Source organism: Vigna angularis, chromosome 6, assembly GCF_016808095.1.
Source record: "Vigna angularis cultivar LongXiaoDou No.4 chromosome 6, ASM1680809v1, whole genome shotgun sequence".
Taxonomy (NCBI): Eukaryota; Viridiplantae; Streptophyta; class Magnoliopsida; order Fabales; family Fabaceae; genus Vigna; species Vigna angularis.
The window spans coordinates 7,583,074-7,608,487 of NC_068975.1; the positions used below are offsets into that span (position 1 = coordinate 7,583,074).

Genomic DNA, 25,414 nt, shown 5'->3' on the forward strand with positions numbered 1-25,414 from the left:
ACAAACTATTACTTTTTAAATTGATAAAAAAAAATTATTATAAAACCTAAATTTAATTATATGCACTCTTAGTCAGGTTATAAGAAAATGGAAAAATATTGGTGTTTGTGTGAGACTGAGAAGAAGGGTTGCATTTTCTGATCATTCAAAGGAGGAGAGGCTGAGTTTCTGGAAGGTTCCCGGTGCGAAGGAGGTCGTGGAACGTGTTTATGATTTTTTCAATTGGGGCTACAGTAGGGATGATAGAGAAAAGGTTGGAGAGAGATGAAAGAGAAAGGGTTGAGAGGAATGAGGGAGGTGAGTAAGGGTTTGAGGGTTTCTTTTTTATTTTTTTAGTTTTGAGAATGAAAATTATTAAAATACCCTTAACCTTAAAACTTAGAATCCATGATATATAAGGGTATTTTTGTCTACTAAAATCTGGCACACATTGCTAAAATGTACCAATTGAAAAATAGGTGTACGTGCGTTAACAAACCCCATACACACATATATATATATATATATATATATAAATAATGTGTACATCTAGTTATAATTTTTGTCTTATCTAATTTTCACAAGCATATAACATCCGAAGGAATTGGTAATTGGTCTGGATGGTTTATTTAGAGATGATGATTCAACATCTGCAGATGATGAAATTAGAGAGGTTAGTGAAAATGATAAAATTGAAGAGATCTTGAAACCTTTGCTTGAAGGCGCATATGGCAATGACTCAACTCTTTACAAAGGAAAATTGTTTAACAGCGACACCAATGCTTACAATTGTTATTGTTTATTTGCAAAGACTTCTGGTTTTTCAGTTAGACGTGGAAATAGTTACGAACGAAACAAGAATAACATTGAAGATATATATAAAATAAAGTTTATTTGTCACCGAGAAGGTGTTGCTAAACGAAGAAAAATTTTTGAAGTAGAAAAACAAAGGAAACGAAAAAGTTCCAGATGTAATTGTAGTGCAAAATTCTTGATATCTAAAAGAGCATTTGGCTTCGAGGAAAAATGGATGGTTACATGTTTCGAAAACTCTCATAATCATGCGTTATTAGATGAGAAAGAAATTCGATTTCTTCATGCTTATCTTGATATCCCTATTAATGATCAAGCTCATATATTATTATTGTCGAAAGTTGGTTGCTCGGTAAGTCTCATTACGAGAGTGCTTGAAGCGGAGAAAGGGATAGAGGCAGGACATCTACCATTTTCGGACAAAGATATTAGAAATTTTATTAAATCGAGTTTGGTGGACTTTATGAATCAAGTAAGAATATATTATTGTTTGGTGGTACGAGTTTTTTTTCTTCCTTTTTTATAATCAACTTATAAGTTTTTCATATTTCCTTTTTCTAAGGTTGGAGTTGCTGTGAACATTGGAAATTAAGCTGGAGAAGAGGCGATAATGCGTCAAAAGTATCATAATCCTCTAATGAAAATGAGTTTTCCGATTGAGGAACACGCTGCATCCACACTCACATCATATGCCTTTGAGTTGCTTCAACATGAGATTGAGTTATCTACAAAATATGCAGTAATTGTGATTGACAATGACTCTTACTCGGTGCGGCATCACACCAAACTTGATGGAGGTCGTTCTGTAACTTGGATAAAGGAAAAAAGTTCAATTCATTGTTCTTGTAAACAATTTGAATTTTCTAGGATACTATGTAGACATGTTATTCGAGTGTTGTTGAAGAATGACTATTTTAGCATTCCAGAAGAATATCTTCCTTCTCAATGGAGAAGAGAAAGCTCATTGATCCCACAATCAAGACACATAATCAACTATAATGATAACTCCTCTGTTGAGTTTCGATCACTCGTGCAATGTTTAGAGGTTGAATCTTTAAAGACCAAAGATCGAGTTGAAGTAACTACTAAAGAGTTAAAGAAAGTCATTCACTATTTAAAAGACATGTCTGAAGTTCAAGAAAATTCAATTGATCTAAAACATGGTGTTCTAAATGTTGATGAGTGTGATGTTTCCTATCACTTCTAAAATAAAAGGTCGACTAAAAGGATCAAGGGCAAAAGGAGGAGTTGAAGCTGCAAAGAAGTCTCGTCATTATCATTATCCTAATTATGGTGGAACCGATCATGACTCACAAAATTGTCCAATCAAAAGGAAGAAAGACTCATTATTAACTTCTCAATCATCTCCTAATAAGTATAATTCATGATTCTGTTGTATTCTAAAATTTCATTAATTTGTAATATGTAGGTGATTGATTGAAAGTGACATGTATTGGTTATATTTTCCTCTTAATTAAACTTGTGATATTGGTTATATTTTATGACTGTTGCACTGCTTTTGTTCAATAGAACTTTATTACACTACACTATATTTTTGAAGATGGTGAAAATGGAGGCAAATCAAAACAAAACACATAAGTTTCCTAAAAATGAAATACCAAAACGACATTCATTTTTCTCATTATTTACTAACACAATAATGACTATACCTTTATTTTGTTATACGTTATTACATAACATTTAATAATAATAACGATTTTTAACTTATTATAAACTAGTTTTAGTTCTTACAAAAACTTATTTTATTTTCTTTTTCTTATTTTCTTCTCCTTAAAAAAGGTGTTTATAGAGAAGTTCATGTAAACAAGTCTAATGTTAAAAAACAACAAATACATAAATTGTTCTTTGAAGTACCTCGATTCTAGCATAGTGTTACAGAAAAAGGAGTGTTATAAGATTATTCTTTGTATCTTAATATGTTTATTTATTATTATTAATTTTGTATTACATGAAATTACTTATTTCAATTTCATGTAAACTACTCACACTAAATTAAAAAAAGAAAACAAGTTCAATGCAGTTATCGTAGTCAGAAATGCACCCTTCATACATCGATCAGAATAATTCATTTAGAGTGACACCAGTGGCAGCCATGTTTTGCTGCTTCTAATAATAAGATTTTGCTATGTGTGTGTTAAACTATGCATAAACTTTATATCAATTTTTTTTTAATTTCAATATTTATCATTAAAAAAAAGTCATGTATGTATACACATTAATAAATAAACTCAATGTATACTGTGATAAAAATATAATGAAATGTGGTGTAGATGTGCAAATGATGCATGGAAATTCTCTGATTTGTGAAGGTTTTATTTACCCATGACTTAATTTAAAAATGAAATTTAATAATAATAATAATAATAATAATAATAATAATAATAATAATAATAAGGAAAAATATATAACACAGTCCTCCAATCAAAAACCAATATCAACATCATCAATTATTTTGTTATTAGAGTGGAAAACAAATGAACGAACAGAGCAAGAGCAACAAATTGCACTGTCGTAGGTTGTTGTGTGTGGGTGAGGGAGAGTATGGAGATGAGAGAGAAACAAATTGGATAAGTGAGAAAGGTGGATTAGTGTTAAACAAATGTTTCTGATTTTTTCAATTGAGACTACAATAGGGATGACAAAGAAAAGGTTGGAGTGAGAGAGATGAAAGAGAAAGGGTTGAGAGGAATTAGAGAGGCGAGTAAGGGTTTCGGGGGTTTCTTTTTTATTTTAGTTTTAAGAATGAATATTATTAAAATACTTTTAATCTTAAAACTTAGAATCGTAGAAAAGAAAAATATTAAAATCTTAATCATATGCACATGCTTGATGCTCTCACTTTTATTTTCAGAACAATCCTCATACACTACAAAAACCTATAATTTTAGCGGGGGTTATTTTTTTCGTTTCCGACGGTTTTAACCCCCGGAAAGTAAGTTACCCGCGGTTAGGAAAACCATTGGGAAAAGCTGCGTCGTTAAATAATTACCGGCGGTTTTAACCGCCGGTATTAGTGGGGGTTTTGAAAAATCGCCGGTATTAGCGAGGGTTTTGAAAAACTGTCGGTATTAGCGGGGGTTTTGTGAAAACCGCTGGTATTAGCGGGGGTTTTGTGAAAACCGCTGGTATTAGCGGGGGTTTTGTGAAAACCGTCGGTATTAGCGGGGGTTTAGTAAAAACCATTGGTATTAGCGGGGGTTTTGCGAAAACCGCCGGTATTAACGGGGTTTTGCGAAAACCGCCGGTATTAGCATGGGTTTTCTAAAACCGCCAAAAATTTGTCCAGATTTCTTTTTTAGTTTTTGATTGTAATAAAATGGAATTATAATAAAATTTGTTTTATTAACCAAACAAATAATGAAATAATATGAATTAAAACTAAATATTATATATAAAATAAATAACATTGTTCTACATGTTAATATGTTTATACAATTAATGGTTCATATATTAAAAAGAAAGATGTTCAATATTAAATTAAAATACTAAAAATATGAATAAGGATGGTGCATCCTTAGAAAGAATTCCATGACGATCTTCATTCCAAACATTCTTCAAATATGGCAAATTGGGTAAAGTCAAATTCTTCAAAGGAAAAAGGGTTGATCCTCTAGATATCACATCTTTGCTTTTTGTTGTACATTTGACATCAAAAATGGCTTTGACGGAATCTCAGTTTTCAACTTTCAACGTTACTAAATTAGTTAAGAAAGGAAGCAATCGTAGCAGAACATCTTCCACTACTGGATCTTCAAGTTCCACAAGATCTTTCGGTGTTGGTGGGGACACACTTGTAAGGCGTTCATAATTCTTAACATGTACTCAAATAGATAGGTGAGTTGTCAAGTCCTGTTATGAAAAGATAAAGATAAATTAGGAAAAGGAAAAGCAATGTTTGAGCTTTTCCTACTAACTAAAACCCTTGTATTTTAGTACTACTGTACTGTCATATACTATTCCCAATTTCATAGTTTTTCAAACCTTTGAGACTTTTTATTTTGATAAAAGAAGGTAAATGTTAGTGTAAAGTGAGTGAAAGTTTAGTTTTGTCTACTAACAAAGTAGAAAGGTAGGAGTTTCCATATTCTTTTTTCATCATCTTTACATCACCAATTCTTTAAATATCACACCATCATCCATGTCAAACCAACCTATCACTTCCTAAACCTATACACAATCAACCAATATCATAGGTATACCACTAAACTAATCATTCAAGCTATGCTATGGAGTGAGGATTTAAATTTTGAAGTTCTTTTAGAAGTGAGAAAAGAAGAGTGGTGGAAATGAATGGCTTCCATCCTCTGACATCCCCTGAAGTTTATAAACTTAGATCTGTATAGTGAAGCTACCAATAATTTCTATTTAAATACTTTGCCCTCACAATCCTTTCTTTCCTCACAATCCTATTTTGAAATTACTTATCATTTTGAAAAACTTAGGCACAAAATATAAAAGATACTACCTTCTTATGCCCAACACTTAAGAGTTATAATTAAATAGGAGACAAATACAGACAACTCAATGAGTTCACTTAACACTTAATTTACAAAGAAGTAAACCAATTATCAACAACTACGTTTTGGAATTATTTTACTTACAGTTCCTTCCAGCATTTTTAATAATGCCTGCTAAACACCCTCACCAGAATCATCTCGCTAATATTCAACCTTTCAGCCTGTAATATATAATATAGCATTTAAAAATTTAAAGCTATAATGGAAGGCCATTTATGAACTTAGCCATTAAAATTAGAAAAGAACCTTCTTAGTTGTCCACTTCATCAATGTAAAAAATCCCTTGTTGAGCTGCTTGAACATTGAACTATGCTGCCTATATGGTAAAAACCAAACTCACAATGAAGAAATGGCAAGTAGAACTAGAAACAACACACGATATCTTCTAGAAATGCTTAAATTATAAGTAAGTTTAATAACAAAAGTATTCCTCAACAAAGTGGTTTGGGTAGGGCATATGATGTGCAGGGACATAAATATCATCAAAGAATCCAAGACTCACTAGTGCAATGAAGGGAAATGGCACCGGTTAGATTTGCTTATAGGTACCGGTTCTACAACCGAGGCATACGCAGGCGAGGCAATATGTCTTCCCCTTTTGACCTCGGGTAAGAACCGATGCATATTTAATTGGGATACGGCCTCGGTTGCTCCGTACCCGAAGCAGTACACTTTTTATTTTTTTTTTTATTTTTTTTGCAGGACATATGGCCTCGGTTCCCCCTGAACCGAGGCATAAAGCCTCCATCCACCGCCAGTTTTAGGCATCGGTTCTTTTACGTAACCGAAGCAGTAACTTGTTTTATTTTTTTTTAAGCTTCAGGATGTTGTTGATGTTTGTTCTTATGCATCACCCATCTTCCACTGCCATCACCCATCTTCCACTGCCACCAGCATGATTTCCCACTTTCAGAGCTGCAATTCCACATTTTCAGTGAAACAAGAATGATTCTCTACCAGCTTCTCTTCCTCTGTTCCTGGAGGTCTCAGCTCTGCCGCCACTCAAAAACTCCAATCAAAAATCCAAAAATTGAAATCGGAACCCTAGACGAATCGGAATGAGAATGACGTGCTCCCACCACCACCTGCAGAGAATCAAACTCCACCACTCTTGCAAAGCATCATTTAAACATAAAACAACCCAAACAAAATTAGAAAAAGGAGACGGAAGGAAGTTTCCTCCTTCCCTGCAAATCAGAACAAAGAGAAGAAGAACGAGAATGACCGCCCTTGCGCCCCCACTGCGTCTTCACCGCGCCTCAATCACGCCATTGAATATCCTTCGTCGCGCCTCCATCAGAGCAGAGAAGAGGAAGGAAGGGAAACAAAAGAAAAAGGGAGAAAAGAGAAGAGCGGCGCAACTTCTATCTCTGTTTGCGAAATTTAACCCTAAACACATGTTATTACCTCGGTTATTTTTTTAACCGAGGCAATAAGGGTCTACGGCCTCGGTTCTATAAAGATACGAGGCCTAAACGCTCTCAAAAAAATAAAAAAATAATTACAAAATGTCACCGCGCCAGTTTTAGGCATCGGTTCCTTTTGAACCGCGACATATACCTTTGCGCGATAATTACAAAAATGCCACCGCACCAGTTTTAGGCATCGGTTCTTTTTGAACCGAGGCATATACCTTGCGCGATAATTACAAAAATGTCACCGCACCAGTTTTAGGCATCGGTTCTTTTTGAACCGAGGCATATACCTTGCGCGATAATTACAAAAATGCCACCGCACCAGTTTTAGGCATCGGTTCTTTTTGAACCGAGGCATATTCATTTGTGATAACTACAAAAATGCCACCGCGCTATTTTTTGCTTCGGTTACAGCTTAACCGATGCCAAATGCGCGAGTTAAAATCTTGTTTTTTTACTAGTGACTTACTACCAGCCATAGATTCAGAATTATTAAGCAAGACTATCTTGAATAAATCAATATTTGACAATCAATTAACATTTTAGATAAAGCAGATAGTGTATGGTGTTGTTTCATGATGAAAAAAATAGGTTGTTTTCAGTGTCACATCACAGGTACAGAAATACAAAAACTAGCTCTAATAACAACTCCATAGAAAAGTCACATTATTCTTTTAGAACACACTTTTAGCGTCAATTAAATTCATAGTTATCGATCCTAATAGAATAGCATGATGACTAACTGTTAGGTTCCTAGATAGAGGAAACCAGGAAAAACCCACTGCATAAAATAAATAAGCAAACAGGTTGGTTTTCTCCCAAGAAGAGAAGAACTCAACAAGGATGAACAAGATATGCTACCGCGTAAAAACACCCAGAATTCTAACAAGATCCAATGCATTAGTGTTAGAATAATGAACAAACACACCTAACCAAGAGTGATACTACCTTGCCTCATCTAAACTATTAAAGAACAACTTTGAACATCAGTATGTAGGCCTTTATAAAGATTGCATTACAGCAACTACAATGCCAGGATCTTATAATCAACTCTCATGAAGTCTTATTTTACTTTCAATGGGTATCATCATGCCACCAATGTTGAAATCTTATGAAACACTTTTTGATAAAATTATTTTCCATGAAAGTGATTAGACTTGTTGAGAACTAATTTATTATCCTCAATCCTATAAATATACTAATTATTGAAGTTTCTGTTTTGGCAGGAAAGAGCAATACTTCTCTAACTGTAATAGCAATAGCCTTTGTCACACTAGTAATTCTTATGTGCATCTATTTAAGAATGAGGAAGTCACGGAAACAGATTGAAGGTAAGCTAACATCACATTCTCTTTTATTATGATATTTGTTGATTTAATCCTTTGCTATCTGCAATGGAGTTAATAGGGTAAAACTGAAGAAGTACACTATGGTTGCTACCCACAATGACAATAGAATTTGAAATTTCTTCCACTGTTGGAAAAGAAGTGCATGGTTCAATCACTGTCAGGAAATAGTAAAATGAAAAAAGGACACTTGCAATAATAGGTGTTTATATAATAAAATGCATTTGGAGAAAGAATATAAACTTTTTTAAAATGTCTGAAAATCAGCTTATCCAAAATAATTAGTTGTAGAATTTCTGATTCACATAATACAAATAGTCTAAATAAACTTATGCCAATTATCACTTAACTTTAACATGTCAGCTATAATAAATAAGAGATATCATCATAAATTTTTATATTATAAGTTCTACCAAGTTTCCAAAAGAAAGTTATTATTGTTATCATAAATAAGCAAGTAAGTGTCTATAAGAAGAATATTTTCCTAAAATGAAGTAGAATTCCATTTAGAGAACTAATTTGTTGCAACTCATTCCCAGTTCAAGCTGAAAATCATGATGAAATCACATCAATAGAGACATTGCAATTGGACTTATCCACAATCATGACGGCTACAAACAACTTTTCTGATGCAAATAGGCTAGGAGAAGGAGGATTTGGACCTGTTTAAAAGGTAAATATAACAGTGTCACAAAAAGATGTACATCACATCTACAAAATATAGTGGTATACCTAATAGGCCGTTACCCTGACTTACATTCATAAACTTTAAATTTTCAGGGTAAACTCTCCAATGGTCAAGATGTTGCAATCAAAAGGTTGTCCAAGAACTCCCTCCAAGGAGAAATTGAGTTTAAGAGTGAGGTGATGTTAGTGGCCAAACTTCAGCACCGAAATTTAGTTAAGCTGATAGGATATTGCTTGGAAAGAAGAGAAAGGCTATTGATGTATGAATTTGTTCCCAACAAAAGCCTCGATTTCTTCATAATTGGCAAGTCAAAATTAAGGAACCGAACCATCTATTCTTCATTTATAAACATTCTAACTCGTTGAGAATATCGTATCTTGGCTTTGGTTTATAGATGAAGTTGGGCGGGTACAATTGGATTGGGAAAAGCGACACAAAATCATAACAGGCATAGCTAGAGGTCTTCTTTATCTTCACGAGGATTCACGTTTGACGATCATTCACCGTAATCTCAAAGCAAGTATCATTTGTTTAGATGCCGAGATGCATCCAAAGATATCAGATTTTGGCATGGCAAGATTAGATTGTGGAGTTCAATGTTAGATTGTGGAGTTCAATGTTTCAAAAATTGTTATTAAAGTCTTAGACCAAACCAGAGACAAAATGTTTTGAGTTCCCACAAAAAGATCGAACATCAGTAGATCGAACAAACAAAGAACGAGAGAGCCAAAACCGGAGAGCCAAGATCGAACACAGTCTTACCTTGACGATCAATGCGGGAGCGCGCCAGAGCACCTCGAACTTGCTCAACCCACAAATGCCTCGACGCCTCCACCTCGATGCCTCAACCTCGACGTCTCCACCTCGACGCTCCACCTCGCAGAAAACACAAAGCCAAGAAAGAAGAGAAGACTAACACGAAGCCAAGCCAAAGAAGAAGCCAAGCCAAAGAAGAAGCCAAGTAGAAGAAGATTGTGGTAGGGTAGGGTTTGGGGAAAATTTTGATGAAGATGGGGAGAAGGTTTTAGGGTTCGAAAGTATCTGAAACTAGAACAAATGTTACTAGAACGAATGACCGAAGGCGCGGGGAAGGGGATACGGGTTCGTAAGTATTATAAAATTTAAAAAACAATTAGGGGCGGTTGTACATAAACCGCCGAGAATTATTCGGGGTTTCTAGAACCGCCGGAAAATAACCCTCCTAAAATTAATTATATTTGTAGTGATAGATCTAAGAAAATACTCATCAATGTAAATCTCCATCATTTTCTTTAAGTAATAACAAAATCGTTCACACTAGATTGAAGCTTCTCGTATATTATTACAAAAAACCATTATTGCTCCCTAAATGATTGTCAAAATAATAATAAAAAATAGGGTTAGGTTCGTGGTTATGGAGTCATTTTTTAATTGCTTTATATCTCATATTGATTTAATGATATATGGAAGCATCTTTTTATTTGTGAAACATAGATTTTTGATAAATAAATAAAAATTTATATGTTTGAGTTTCATAAATATTTGTGTTATAAATAAAACCTTGATAGGAGTTTCAATCTAAAAGAAAAATAATACTTTGGATATAAATATTAATTATTATTTCTATTTTAAGTAATTGATAACTAATCTTTAATTTAAAAAAATACAATTGATAATTTTTTATAATTAATTAAATAAGCATTCAATGTATTCTAAATAGGGGTTTATAAATACAATTTCAGGTAAGTTAATAGAAAAACAAAAGACATGTGAATTAAAACGACTTCTTCCTAATCTATACAGAAACAAAAATAAGAAATAAAAAACAAAGTTGTATGATCTAACAATGCTTCCTGTTTAAAAAAAAAAAAACTGAACTTGTGTTGAAAGTATGACTTTTTCATTGGAAAGTTGTATTCTAAATACCAGTTACTTCTAAAAGAAATTATCTATTTGGATAATTAAAAACCACAATGGTGCATTTTCCTATAATACAAAGTATTAAAAATGAAAATCAAAACTATTCAATACGAGAGTGATTTATGACTTTTTATACACTAATAATCGTTATGCTAATGTTTGTCGTCAACTTAAACATATTTGGATTAAACTCATACAAACTATAATTCTCATGATGTAAACTTCAGGCAAATTACTACTTAATTAAATTGTTTATTGAAGAAGACCCTAATCCTTGATTGATGTGAAAAGTAAATTAAAAATACTTAAAGCACGCCGGAATTGTTCATGGAAATAACAATATTAATGAAAATTCAAGTACAATATATATATATATATATATATATATATATATATATATATATATATATATATATATATATATATCCTTTCATAGTTACGAAAATTTAGTTTGATGAGTGGACATGATAAATACACAAACCAAAGTTTACAACTTCACATTGATTACGTTTTAATTTTTTTAATGCAAAGTATTAGACAGAGATTAATTATTTGACAAATTACTTCAGTGACTGAACATGAAAATTACACAAATCAAAGTATATAACTCTACATTGATTACGCTTCAATGTTTTAATCCAAAGTACTACGTAGATATTAATAATTTAAGATTGTGAAATCTATGTATGATCCGTATGTTTTCTATTGTGTACACACATACTCGGACATTAGATTCAATGTTTAAATAACTTCATAAATCATGTTTTCACGCTGTTTTTTTTTTCATCTATTTAGTGTGTTTTGTTTTTCTGGGAAATTACAAAATTGTTAAATTTAAAAAAATACTTATTTTAATATAAGTCGTAAATAAATAAGCAAATTTATTTTAAAGAAATGTACAATTACCACTTTATATTTTTCTTTACACAAAATTCGTTATCTGAAGTACAATTTTTTTTTCTTTTAGTTTCTATTATAAAAGTTGTTACAATACATAAAACTTTTATGCCTTATTTATTTTTAAAAATTTGAATTTGTAGAATCATAGATAGTACAACTTATGTTTTTTATTTTATTTTTATAATTTGAAGCGTATATCTTATTCAAGATTATTCATATATTGGATTATACTCGTGACTTTTGCTAAAAGAAAAACATACAATGTAGAGTTGTAACATGCATAAAAGAGAAAGGGTAGAAAAGGGAATGCACGCCTGAAATGGGTAAGGGACAAATGAGTAAATTGACTGAGATTTCTGGTGACAGAGAAACCGTTAGAAAAATCACATGTCAAGCCAAGAGAAGCGTGTATTTGAAGGACTACGTGTGAGCAAAAGAGACAGGCATGTGGTATGAAATTTCTTTCTGAATCTTCTCTCTATTGGTGCTTTCTTCTCTATTCTTCTATTAATTCTGGGTTTCCTCTCTGTCAGGTGGAATCCAATAATATTCCAGCTCGGGCATCATTACACGCTATATTTTACACTATTCTATTAGTGCTACAATATTTCAGTTGTATTTTGCAGTTGAAATTATACTTTTCATACGCCTATATATACTATTCTCTGTTACTTTCACTACCTTAAATAAAATCAGTTGTTTTATTGGTGCTTTCATTGCTCTTTATGGCTGAAGCAACAAGGTTGAAGGATGTTCAAGCTGAACTAAAAACCCAAGGTAGCGAGATTCAGAGGCTATTGGATTGATTTGAGTTGCGGGATCGTCAACGGCGTGAGTGCAATGCACAAAAAGAGGCGGAAAATCAAAATAGATTCGATCAAATACAAGCAACATTGGAACGCTTGTTAATGGAGAAATCGATGCATCAACACCATGAAGAGTCGACGATGAACACGTCTTCGAGGCCGTTGAATGCAGCGTTTCCTATGAGGAATATTTCTCTGGAGTTTCTCACTTTGATGGAACATTGGTACGACTGTCAGCGGTACAAATTTGATGTGCACGAATTAATGCAGTATATTACTAGGAAGTGACTCCTAGGTCGTCTCTCAAGGACCAATTTATGTGGGTTCAGTCTCAGATTTAACACGAAGGGGGGTGTTTGTGTTTGGTTTTGCGAGAAAAAAATAAAAATAAAATTAAAATTGACTGGAATTTAAATAAGACAACTGAATTTAAAAACACTGAAATAAATTTTAATGACGGTAAAAACAAGCGGTAAAAGATGGTAAAAATGGAAAATGGAAAATTACGCAATGGTAAAAACAACGTCTGAAAATAAAATGAACAGAAAAATAAATTGACAGAATTTAACGGTGCAGAAAATCATGAACGGTAATTTTAACAGATAAAAACATTTAACTGAAAATCAAATTCATCAAGGATTCAACGTTTAAATTAAAATTCAACACTTAGAAATAAAATAAAAATGAAATGATCAAACTGTGAAATGAACTACACGCTTCAGAAATAAAATTCATGCATTGTTTGAAAATAGAATTGGAAAAGAAGGAAGAGGCTAAACTACTCCTAATACAATCCTAAAATCTCTCCTAAAATCTAATGAGTCTTCTCTGCTGCTTGGCTTTCAATTTATAGCCACTTCTCTGGACCAACACCTGTATAATCCTCCTTCAATTCAGCTTGGTTGTTTTGTCTTATCTCCAATTGGCAGCTCGTGAATTCCTTCAAACTTCACGTTTGTTGTCTCTAATTGGTAGCTCCTTGTTTCAAGAAATTTCTTTTGTCAAATGTTCAGCTATTGAGCTCCTTGGGCGTGCCAAAGTCAAGAAGGTGGGGTCCTCCATTTTCTACCTCACTTGTCTTCTTCTTCAATTTGTCGTGTACACTCTTCTCCGTTCCAAGACACCAACCGTAGCCCCCTCATCTCCCAAACTATTGGATTGTTCAACATCTCCTTCTCCCTTCTCTTTGCTGCACCGTGAGCTTGAAACGTGTTGCTTCTAATATGCTACAACCAAATTGAAAATCCAAAAGCTTTTCTTTCCATGTGGGCCGTAAGCTTTTCTTTCTCTACTAAATTCAGCACTTCAATTTTGGAGTAGTGCTTTTTGAACGTGAGCTTTGGTGGTCCCCCTCTTTGATTCCACTTCAAGTCCATTATGTGTTCTCTTCTACGTGTTCACCACTCTAAGGTGATCAAGCCTTCTTAACAAAACCGTGACCTTCCAAATGTGGTGGCTCCCACTCATTCCATTTGGTTTACGGCTTTAACCAATTCACACACTCAAAAAGAATTTTCCAATCCTAGGTGGCGGCTCCCATTCCAACGTATACTTGACTTGCGAAAATGAATTGTAGATGGGCCAATGAATAATTGAATGAGTGCTTAAGAATTCTGCAGCCTATTTCCTTTAAAGAAATCACATATCTTATCCTCCAAAGAGCTATAAAACTGTGAGTGGCCCCTTGAAACGTGGTGACTTATTTTTACCATTTTGTTGACTTGCCAATGGTTGCAAAACCGTGTGGAATGTGCTTCTTCTAAATCAATTTTGTCCATGTGAAATGAGTGACCAATGGACCAAAATAAATCAGCATATAACATGAAATATGCTTCTCCCATAACCGTGGCACCATCTTTCCAACTTCAAACAAAAATATTTCACTTCTAAGTTTCCACATAAACACCCAAAACAAATCATTGTGCGGCTTCTTCCAATTAAATAACACCGTGTAAATGAATATTCTTTCAAATGTTCCAAATTTTATCTCCAAAATTTTTCCTGTAATCGATAATGAAATTAATTAGCTCAAATAATTCAAATTAACTAAAATAAGAATTTCTGATCAAATTAAGCACAATTCAGTAAAATGGGAAAATACTGGACAATTATGCACAATTCCCTAATTAAATCTAGTACAATAAACTAAATGGAGTGAATAAAATATCGACTCATCAAAATAGACCACACTTAGTCTTTTGCACTCCTGGGCAAAATTAAGACTCAAATCAGGGAATGGTTCGTAGGACATCAAAGGAGTGACACAAATGCAACATACAGAAAAATAAAGACTCACGAGAAAAATAAACAGAATTTACAAAGTTCTCAAGAAGTCTGGACAGAGAAAAGAAGTAGACAATATCCAACACATAGTCAAGAAAAGCACATACTTACAGAAATCATCCAAGCAATTCAATACATAGCAAAATGATTAATCAGTTCAAGAGGTGATTCAAAAATAACATAACCTCACAGATGCACTAATAGTGTTTCTCTCAAGTGTTTAGGGTAAATAATTTCAACTCAATGTACTCAAGAAAACAAACACAAGTAGACTTGGCAAGCTTCTAATATCAACACTTAAAACATATGCATGTTCAGATCTAAAGGTCTTTCAGGGTTGTAATGGGGCCAAGGATAGGGGAGGATAAAAATATGGATAAGTAGCTAGATCTCAGAAGAATTAGAGGAGCACTGGGAAAAAGTGTAAACACAGTGAAATCTCACCCAAACCTCTAATTCAATCCTCTTCTCGACTCCATTATTCACAAAATTATTTTTCATTTTTTCTCTCTTTTTCTCATCAATTTTTTTTTATCCTGTCTCTTTTTTTTTTCTTTATCACACAACAGGATATAAATCATCATTTCAAAACATGATGTGGAACCAACTAGCCAATTCATCAGAATTCCCAAGGAGACCACACTTATTCATAAAACACTTCTATAGCTCCAGACTTCCCTAAGGTTTAGGTAATCATTGTTTTTCACTTAGGGTCAGTGTATGAGCTTTAAAACAAACAAATGGGGAAAGTATAGGCTCAAAGGGGTTATCAAAGGATAATAACAGGGTAGGCTTATTTGGCTAAAGAGGGTCAAGAAATAAAATGCCTTTATGATTTCTAAACATGCATATAAATCAAGTCTATCAAAAAGAATCAAGCCAAGGCATATGTGCAAGAAATCAAGAGTCATATCACACAAGAAAGAACATTAAGTGGCTCAAATCTCACACAGGGTATCCGTGTTATAATTAATTCAACCTCTTGAACACATAATCATCTTTCCAAGCAGAGAAAAGCAAGGATTGCAATCTATAAGTATTAAGTAAGTGAAGGAAAAATCTACAACTTAGACAAACTCCAGAAATCAAGAGAAAAATGTAAAATTTATTGCACTCAAGACACACTAAAACAACTTAAAACAGAAAAAATTTAGCACACAAAAACAAAAAATTTAACACACAAAATACATACTAACATAAACTAACAGAAAAATCAAAATTTCTCCCCAGTAGACCACACTTAAATCACACAATGTCCTCAGTGTGTTACAATCATCAGATTATCAATTTTAGAGCAGTCAAATAATATAGACAAGTGCAATAAAAAGTTAGGAAATGGGAAGAAATTTTCAGTAACATCCATCAGTAGATGTTATCAGTGACATCCATCAGCAGATGTCTAAATCACCTAGCACCCATCAGTAGATGCTAATAATAATATTTTTTTTTTTGAAAAAGGAGATGACCGGCACTGTGACAACAGTTTCGGTGGCAACAACCGGAACTGTTGCTACAGTGGCAGAACATTTGGCTACAAATAGGCAATAATCGGCGTCTGAGCGGCATTTCCCGACTGCCCGCTCTCTCTCTCTACATCTCACTTCTCTCTTCTCTCTCTCCGCTCTCCTCTCTCTCAACCTGAGCGTCTGGAACCTCTGCGGAGCCTCTGCCCCGGTGCCATCTGAAGAGTCTGAGATCGGCGAGGAGCTTCTCTGCCAGCCTACTACTCCAAGTAAGTCCTCTGCTCCTAGATCTGCCTTTCTTTCTTCTTTCATGTAATTTCTTTCCATACTCCCCTTTAAGCTTTCCGTTATTCCTTTCCTTTATGCACTTCGTTCTACTTTTCTTTCTGCTTTTTATTTTCCATTCTGCCTTCTCTTGTGCTTTCTCTGTTTTGCTCTCCCTTTCCCTTTTCCTGCTTTCCAATTTTTATTATTTTTTCTTTACTGCTTTTCCATTTTTCTTATTATTAAGCACACTAAAAGAAAAAAAAATAATAATAATCTAAAAACAAAATATGGACAACACACTGGACCTAGATCCGTTAGGACCCTTTGCAAGGACCTGGACCTAAAACTGGACAAAAACACTGATGGACCTAAAACTGAAAAATGGACAAACCTGAGACAAGATACTGAACATCAAAGACTCACAGGACAAAATAAATCTAACGGGAAACAAGAACAAATAAAGAAAACACAGAACTAATCTAATTTTTTTTTATGCTTTTTTTTTTCTGTTTTTTATTTTTTTATGTTTTTGTTTTTCTTTTTTTTTTATGTTGTTTTTTTATATATATATATTTTTTTAGAATATATTGAGAGGAATGATGAGTGAGATAGAATCAGAGAGATACACCAGTCAGCGGTGGCATCCTACCGAAAATCAGACCCAGATGATGACCAGAATCTACAACTTTGGGGTCACACACCCAAGCAGAGCGCAAGTTGTCGAGATCACGTCTCGACTAAGGATCTTCGGAGATGCCAGCAAATACAACGTGCACTGCTGGTTCAACAACCACGGCAATCGGGTCAGGCGCTGGCAAGCGGAGATAGACCCCACTGGCACTCAGTTTTCACAACTGCCGCTATATATGTACGGTAAGACTCTGATCAAATCTCCATTTTTATTTATTTTTATTTTCCTCTTAAATTATTAACACAAGTTTTTTTTTTTTTTGTTGAAAGAATACGACTGGGTGATAATGAGAGCACCGAGGCTGCTGGATCTGTTTCCCGTTCCGATCATCCTCGACGACGACAGGGACGAACGACAAATCCTGCCACCTATGCCCCCTGCATTCCGCACCAGAGCTCCCTCAACGGAGCTTACCCTAAGACCGCCACAACCAGCTCGTGAATTCTTTCATTTTTAATATTTTGTATTTTTTTTTTTTTATTGGCCGAGTGTGGCCAGAATAAGGGTTGTAATATGAACACTTAATTTTTTTTTTTATGTTTTTATGTTTTTTTTATATTTGGTTTGTAATATTAACGATCATTACTGATCGAACACCGAACATCTTTATTTTCACATATGAATCTACTGCAAATTTTATTTTCAGATCTGTACAAACTCCTTTCCTCCATTATTGTAATTTTTGCTCAAATGAATGAAATCTTTCTTAGTTAAACAAAATTTTCAATCAAAGATCTGTATGAAACAACTAAGAAATTATTTTTACAATGAAGGAAAATAAGAAAAATTAAAAAATTGAGATCTGAAGTGAAAATTTTCAATGAATTATTGGTAAGAAACTGAGGGCCGAAAAAAAATCATGGACTTCGCAAAACAATTTTTGATTTTTTGATTTTTTTTTTAGTAAAAACACTAAAACTCACGAAGCAAATAAAACACAAAACACATTTTTTTTTAAATATATAAATATATGTACATCTCATTAAATTTTAATGGAAAGGAAAACTTTTGCACGCTTAAAACAAAATATTTTATCAAAAAGATTTTTTTTTTTTTTTAAGATAACAATTCGAAAACTAAGAAGAAAAGGAAAAACAAACTTAAAAGAAAAACAAAATGCAGAATCTTCCCGAGACCACACTTAAATTACACTGTCCTAAACGTGTTCTAAGCATAAGATCATCAATTAAAACACTAAACAGATAAAGGACAAATGCAATAAAAGTAGGAAAACAGGGAAGAAAGAAAAAGAAAACTCCCCTGGTCAGGGTGGTAGTTGCCAATCTTGGATTATCAGGGAGATGTTCTTCTCTTCAGGATCCAGCATGAAATTGTTGAGGACGAACTGCTTCATCCTCTAAATCTGATCAAGTAGGGAAATATCTTCCACCGCCGGATCTAAGCAACAAATATTGTTTATGAGCGGATTTAGTAGGTGCCTTTTGATCTTCGAATTGCTGTATGTACTGGCACCTTTGTCTTCTAGTGTGGGTGCATGCTGATCAAATTTATATGTACCTCCTACAATATGGTTAGTGCACAATGGTTCCACAGAAATGTCATGTAGAGGTATAACACCCAATCCCAATTCATCATACTGAGCCTTAGATACAACCTCATAACATGAATCAGTTTCAAATGTAGAAACAATATCTATAACAGGCTCAGATTCATGTTCAGAGGGAGAATTAAAAACATACTCAGCAACAATATGATTACAAGCATACCTATCATCAGCATAATCTTTAATAACACAGTCAACAGAATAATCAATTTGCGGTATGCTTACCTCCACTTCCTTGAAGATTGGTAGAGTGAGGGAAGATGAAGGTGGTCTACCTGGTTCAGAACTACTGCTTATTCTTGCCTGGTCCTCAAAATATTCAGCATTCTCCTCAGGTGCAAGAGTGGCCATCTGCCCGATCTGATCACTCAGATTCTGCATGGCAGCTTGAGTTTCCTGCTGGATCTTCATGCTCTCTTGCTTGAACTTGAGATTCTGCATGGTCATCTGCTCCAATAACTCCTTCAATGAAGGTTCAGAAGTTGAAGGCTGAGGAGTTGTTTGGGCAGAGGCATTATACTGCTGATTCTGATATTGCTGGACTGGTGGAGGCATGAAAGGACTCTCGAATGGTGGTTCTTGATAATGATCTTGTGGGGTATCGTACCATTCATTGTTAAGATTGTTCCACTCAGGATCGTTGATGTATCCATACTGCTCAAGGGAGAATTTTCTCACAAACTGAAGCTCAAGATATCCCCACTCGGTAACGGATCCTAGAGGAAGAGAGTCTTGCCAATCCTTAGCTGCTCCTTGTAATGAGTGCGGAAATGCCCTCAAGAAAATGTGATCAAGAGGGACATGTGGAGGCTTCATTGAAGAACAAATGTTGTGGAACTCCTCCAAATGTCTATGTGGGCATTCTCCAACAAAACCATGAAACTTAGGAAGCATATATATCAGTCCAGTGCTAAGAACGCAATGAATATCATCCTTTGTAGGTGGGACCGGCTCACGAGGAGTGAGCTCAGGAAATTGAGGATGATCCATATTTTTCTCATCATAAAATTTAGCAGAATTAAAATCACAGTAATATGCAGAATAAGAGTCATAGCTAGAGGCATCCACAGAATAAGCAGTATTCACATAGCCAGAATAGGTAGACATGAAAAAATAAAAATAAAACAAATAAAAACTAAATACTAAAAATTACTAAACAGATAAATCACAACACATTTATACATGTTACACGCATTCAAAAGATAGAACATAAATTGTTTTTTTTAATTAACAGACATAATACAAAACACAACACAATAAAAATATAAAAGACAAAACATATATTACAACCACGTAATAAAACAAAAACAGTAAAAATCTAAAACAAGAACCTGGACTGAGGTGACAACGCCGCCAAAATTTGCTGAAGGTGTCGTTGTCGCCTACAAAAATATACAAGACAAAACACACAAAACAAACATATTAACAGAACAAAAATTTACACAACAAAAATCTAAAACCAAACCGTTATTGGTCCCCGGCAACGGCGCCAAAATTTGGCATGACTGTCGCGGTCATACAAATTTGATGTGCACGAATTAATGCAGTATATTACTAGGAAGTGACTCCTAGGTCGTCTCTCAAGGACCAATTTATGTGGGTTCAGTCTCAGATTTAGCACGAAGGGGGGGTGTTTGTGTTTGGTTTTGCGAGAAAAAAATAAAAATAAAATTAAAATTGACTGGAATTTAAATAAGACAACTGAATTTAAAAACACTGAAATAAAGTTTAATGACGGTAAAAACAAGCGGTAAAAAATGGTAAAAATGGAAAATGGAAAATTACGCAATGGTAAAAACAACGTCTAAAAATAAAATGAACAGAAAAATAAGTTGACAGAATTTAACGGTGCAGAAAATCATGAACGGTAATTTTAACAGATAAAAACATTTAACTGAAAATCAAATTCATCAAGGATTCAACGTTTAAATTAAAATTCAACACTTAGAAATAAAATAAAAATGAAATGATCAAACTGTGAAATGAACTACACGCTTCAGAAATAAAATTCATGCATTGTTTGAAAATAGAATTGGAAAAGAAGGAAGAGGCTAAACTACTCCTAATACAATCCTAAAATCTCTCCTAAAATCTAATGAGTCTTCTCTGCTGCTTGGCTTTCAATTTATAGCCACTTCTCTGGACCAACACCTGTATAATCCTCCTTCAATTCAGCTTGGTTGTTTTGTCTTATCTCCAATTGGCAGCTCGTGAATTCCTTCAAACTTCACGTTTGTTGTCTCTAATTGGCAGCTCCTTGTTTCAAGAAATTTCTTTTGTCAAATGTTCAGCTATTGAGCTCCTTGGGCGTGCCAAAGTCAAGAAGGTGGGGTCCTCCATTTTCTACCTCACTTGTCTTCTTCTTCAATTTGTCGTGTACACTCTTCTCCGTTCCAAGACACCAACCGTAGCCCCCTCATCTCCCAAACTATTGGATTGTTCAACATCTCCTTCTCCCTTCTCTTTGCTGCACCGTGAGCTTGAAACGTGTTGCTTCTAATATGCTACAACCAAATTGAAAATCCAAAAGCTTTTCTTTCCATGTGGGCCGTAAGCTTTTCTTTCTCTACTAAATTCAGCACTTCAATTTTGGAGTAGTGCTTTTTGAACGTGAGCTTTGGTGGTCCCCCTCTTTGATTCCACTTCAAGTCCATTATGTGTTCTCTTCTACGTGTTCACCACTCTAAGGTGATCAAGCCTTCTTAACAAAACCGTGACCTTCCAAATGTGGTGGCTCCCACTCATTCCATTTGGTTTACGGCTTTAACCAATTCACACACTCAAAAAGAATTTTCCAATCCTAGGTGGCGGCTCCCATTCCAACGTATACTTGACTTGCGAAAATGAATTGTAGATGGGCCAATGAATAATTGAATGAGTGCTTAAGAATTCTGCAGCCTATTTCCTTTAAAGAAATCACATATCTTATCCTCCAAAGAGCTATAAAACTGTGAGTGGCCCCTTGAAACGTGGTGACTTATTTTTACCATTTTGTTGACTTGCCAATGGTTGCAAAACCGTGTGGAATGTGCTTCTTCTAAATCAATTTTGTCCATGTGAAATGAGTGACCAATGGACCAAAATAAATCAGCATATAACATGAAATATGCTTCTCCCATAACCGTGGCACCATCTTTCCAACTTCAAACAAAAATATTTCACTTCTAAGTTTCCACATAAACACCCAAAACAAATCATTGTGCGGCTTCTTCCAATTAAATAACACCGTGTAAATGAATATTCTTTCAAATGTTCCAAATTTTATCTCCAAAATTTTTCCTGTAATCGATAATGAAATTAATTAGCTCAAATAATTCAAATTAACTAAAATAAGAATTTCTGATCAAATTAAGCACAATTCAGTAAAATGGGAAAATACTGGACAATTATGCACAATTCCCTAATTAAATCTAGTACAATAAACTAAATGGAGTGAATAAAATATCGACTCATCAAACATCGTCTGTGCTTAGCTGGATTTTCAAGGCAGAGAAATTTTTCAACTATCACAACACACCAGACATGGCTAGGGTGGAAATAGCAGCTATGCATTTTAAGGGTGAAGTGGTTCCTAGGTTTCAAATGTTGCAACGTTTGGCAGCTGTTAATACTTGGGTAGACTTAACCCGTGCCCTTGAATCATAATTTGAATTGCAGCAAACAGGTTCTGTTTCAGAGTACTACTTAAAATTTATGTCCCTGGCAAATAGATCAGTGGGTTTAACTGATGAGGCACTCCTGAATTTTTTTTTGAGTGGATTAAATGTTGATATTAAAAGGGATGTTATGGCCTTATCTCCAATTTCATTGTTGAGGGCAGTGGCGTTGGCCAAGTTGTATGAAGATAAATATTGTCCTGCACCAAAACCATCCTTCACGAAACCAGTGGTTTCATCTTATACAACGAAATCTGTATCACAGCCAGTGCAGCAACCGTATCAGAATCAGCGCATAAATGTAAAAACATCTCTTCCTCCATTATTACCTACTCCAAATATTCCTCCATTAAAAAATAGCAATGTTAAGAGGATTAGTTCTGCAGAAATGCATTTGAGAAAGGACAAGGGTCTCTGTTATTTTTGTGATGAAAAGTTCACTTTTAGTCACAAAAGTCTTAATAGACAATACCTTTTCCTGCAATTAGAAGAAGAGGAAATAGTCGGGCATGATACTGCAGAGAAAGAAGAAGCTAGTAGTCACAATGATTCGGTGGAAGAACACCATTTATCTCTGAATGCTAAAAAGGTGGATTGAGTGTGGGAACCATTCGATTTTTAGCTTACATTAACCAACTGCCTGTGGAAGTACTGATTGATGGAGGCAGTTCTGATAACTTTTTGCAGCCAAGGATTGCAAAATTTTTAAAGCTACCAATAGAACCTGCTACTTTGTTTCGTGTGATGGTAGGGAATGAGAATTATATGACAGCTGAAGGAAAGATTCAACAGCTTAATATTCAGGCACAGGGACATTCTTTTGTTTTACCCGTATTTTTACTACCTATTTCTGGAGCAGATCTAATTCTGGGTGCTAGTTGGTTGAAAACCATTGGTCCTCACATTGCAGATTATGATACCTTGCAGCTGAAACTACTTCATGAGGGTATATTCACTACATTATAAGGGGATAAGGAATTGGTGCTAGCTCAAGCTCAATTACATCACATAAGAAGGATGGTGCATACAAATGCTATCGCAAAGATTTACAATATGAAGTTATTGGAGGAAAATTCCCATTCTGGGACATTGTTGGAAGCACAAGATGATATGGAACCGAAATTAGCTTTATTACTACATACTTATGAGTTGGTTTTTGATACTCCTCATTAGTTACCACCTCAAAGATCACATGATCATGTTATTCCTCTGTTGGAAGGTTCTAAACCGGTGAAGGTTAAGCCTTATAGGTATCTCATAGTCAAAAAGAGGAGATTGAAAGGCTGGTATTGAAAGGCTGGTAGAAGGAATGCTGAAAGAAGGCATTATACAACATAACAAAAGTCCTTTTTCTTCTCCTATTATTTTGGTCAAGAAGAAGGATGACTCATGGAGAGTTTGTACAGATTATAGAGCCCTTAATGTTATATCTATGAAAGATAGTTTCCCATTCCAACAGTAGATGAATTGATTGATGAACTCTTTGGCGCTTGCTACTTCTCTAAGTTGGATCTTAGATCTGGATATCATCAGATATTATTAAAGCCAGAGCTGGATATCATCAGATATTATTAAAGCCAGAGGACAGGTAAAGACAACTTTTAGAACTCGTCATGGTCATTATTTATGGTTAGTCATACCATTTGGATTGACTAATGCACCAGCTTCATTCCAGAGTTTCCACGGGTTATTAAGAAGATGTGTGTTGGTTTTTTTATGATATTTTGGTATATAGTTGCAACTAGAAGGATCATTTATATCATTTAGAAGTTGTTCTCAGGATTCTGCAAACACATAAATTGTTTGCAAGGTTTTCTAAGTGTTGTTTTGGAGTTACTCAAATTGAATACCTAGGACACACTTTATCAGGTTCTGGAGTAGCTATGGATGATACAAAACTGATTGTTGTACGTGCATGGCCCCAACCTTCAAATTTAAAGCAATTGAGGGGTTTTCTAGGCCTCATAGAAGATTTGTGAAACATTATGCCAACATAGCAGCACCAGCGTTTGAACAATTGAAAGTCGCAATGACTTTGGCGCCGGTCTTGGCTCTTCCCAATTTTAAAGAAACATTTGTGTTAGAAACTGATGCTTCTAGAATGGCAGTAGGTGCGTTCTTAGCCAACATCAACATCCAATTGCTTATTTTTCAAAGAAAATGTCTAATAGGATGCAAAAACAATCTGCATATGTCAGAGAGCTATATGCAGTTATAGAAGCTTTGTCTAAATTTAGACATTATCTTCAGGGACACCACTTTATTATTAAGACTGACCAGAAAACTATCTTCTGGGACACCACTTTATTATTAAGACTGACCAGAAAATCTCCCACTTTATTATTAAGACTGACCATAAAATCTGAAGCAATTGCTGGATCAGACCAGACCCTTCAAACCCCTTAGCAACAACAGTGGCTGCCAAAATTCTTAGGTTATGATTTTGAGATCCAATATAAAGCTGGGAAGGAAAACATTCCTGTAGATGCTTTATCCAGGAGTTTTTTCATGGCTTGGTCTGAACCTAACTGTGTTTGGCTACAACAGCTGGTGGACTTCTGATAGGTTTCTGGTGTAGGAACCTTTTGAAACGCACACAACACACTTCCCAAAACTTCAAAGAATGCTGTATAACCTCTCTTTGTATTATCAACTATCAAGAATACAAAGTACACTAGTGATGAGAGCTTAACCTCCCCCTTACAAGAATTAAAGAATTCCTGTTGAACTATAATTCTCCAAAAGTCCCCCCTAAACAAAATACAATGTTTATTTAAACAACCCCTTCCCGCCTTTCCTAACTGCCAAGGCAGTTAGGCCAGCTAATGTTTCTTTCTTCTTTCATACACTCTTAACCTCCTAACATTACCTCCCTCCCCTTCAACAACCTTGTCCTCAAGGTTGAATTCAGGGTACTGATCTTGGATAGTCACCCTATCCTCCCAGGTTGCTCCTTCTCTGCCTCCTTCCTGCCACTCTACCAAAATTTGTTGTATTATATCGTTTCCTTGCTGCCTTTGTCTAACCCCCAGAACTCTCACTGGCCAATAAGTTGGTCCATCTGCTTGCAACTCAGCTGGTAGATCCTTCTCTACTTGTTTTTCCC

The 25,414-nt window shown here is 34.7% G+C and overlaps 1 protein-coding gene and 1 pseudogene across 1 annotated transcript; both read left to right on the forward strand.

Annotated features, from left to right (window-relative positions):
• Positions 1 to 438: 438 nt before the first annotated feature.
• Positions 439 to 2,180, forward strand: LOC108341339 (protein FAR1-RELATED SEQUENCE 11-like; annotated as a pseudogene).
• Positions 2,181 to 4,468: 2,288 nt separating this feature from the next.
• LOC108341340 (cysteine-rich receptor-like protein kinase 10) lies at positions 4,469 to 9,382 on the forward strand. The gene is made up of 4 exons (XM_052879535.1): positions 4,469 to 4,606; positions 6,033 to 6,122; positions 8,872 to 9,082; positions 9,174 to 9,382. The coding sequence occupies exons 1-4, from the start codon at positions 4,469 to 4,471 to the stop codon at positions 9,380 to 9,382; spliced, it is 648 nt and encodes a 215-aa protein (XP_052735495.1).
• Positions 9,383 to 25,414: the final 16,032 nt, after the last annotated feature.

Excerpts from the sequence above, each read along its gene's own strand:
- LOC108341340 (XM_052879535.1), top strand. The coding sequence starts at position 4,469 with ATGGCTTTGACGGAATCTCAGTTTTCAACTTTCAACGTTACTAAATTA. Across the intron at positions 4,607-6,032 it reads GTGTTGGTGGGGACACACTT|GACATATGGCCTCGGTTCCC; the intron begins GTAAGGCGTTCA and ends TTTTTTTTGCAG. Across the intron at positions 6,123-8,871 it reads TCTTTTACGTAACCGAAGCA|GGTAAACTCTCCAATGGTCA; the intron begins GTAACTTGTTTT and ends TTAAATTTTCAG.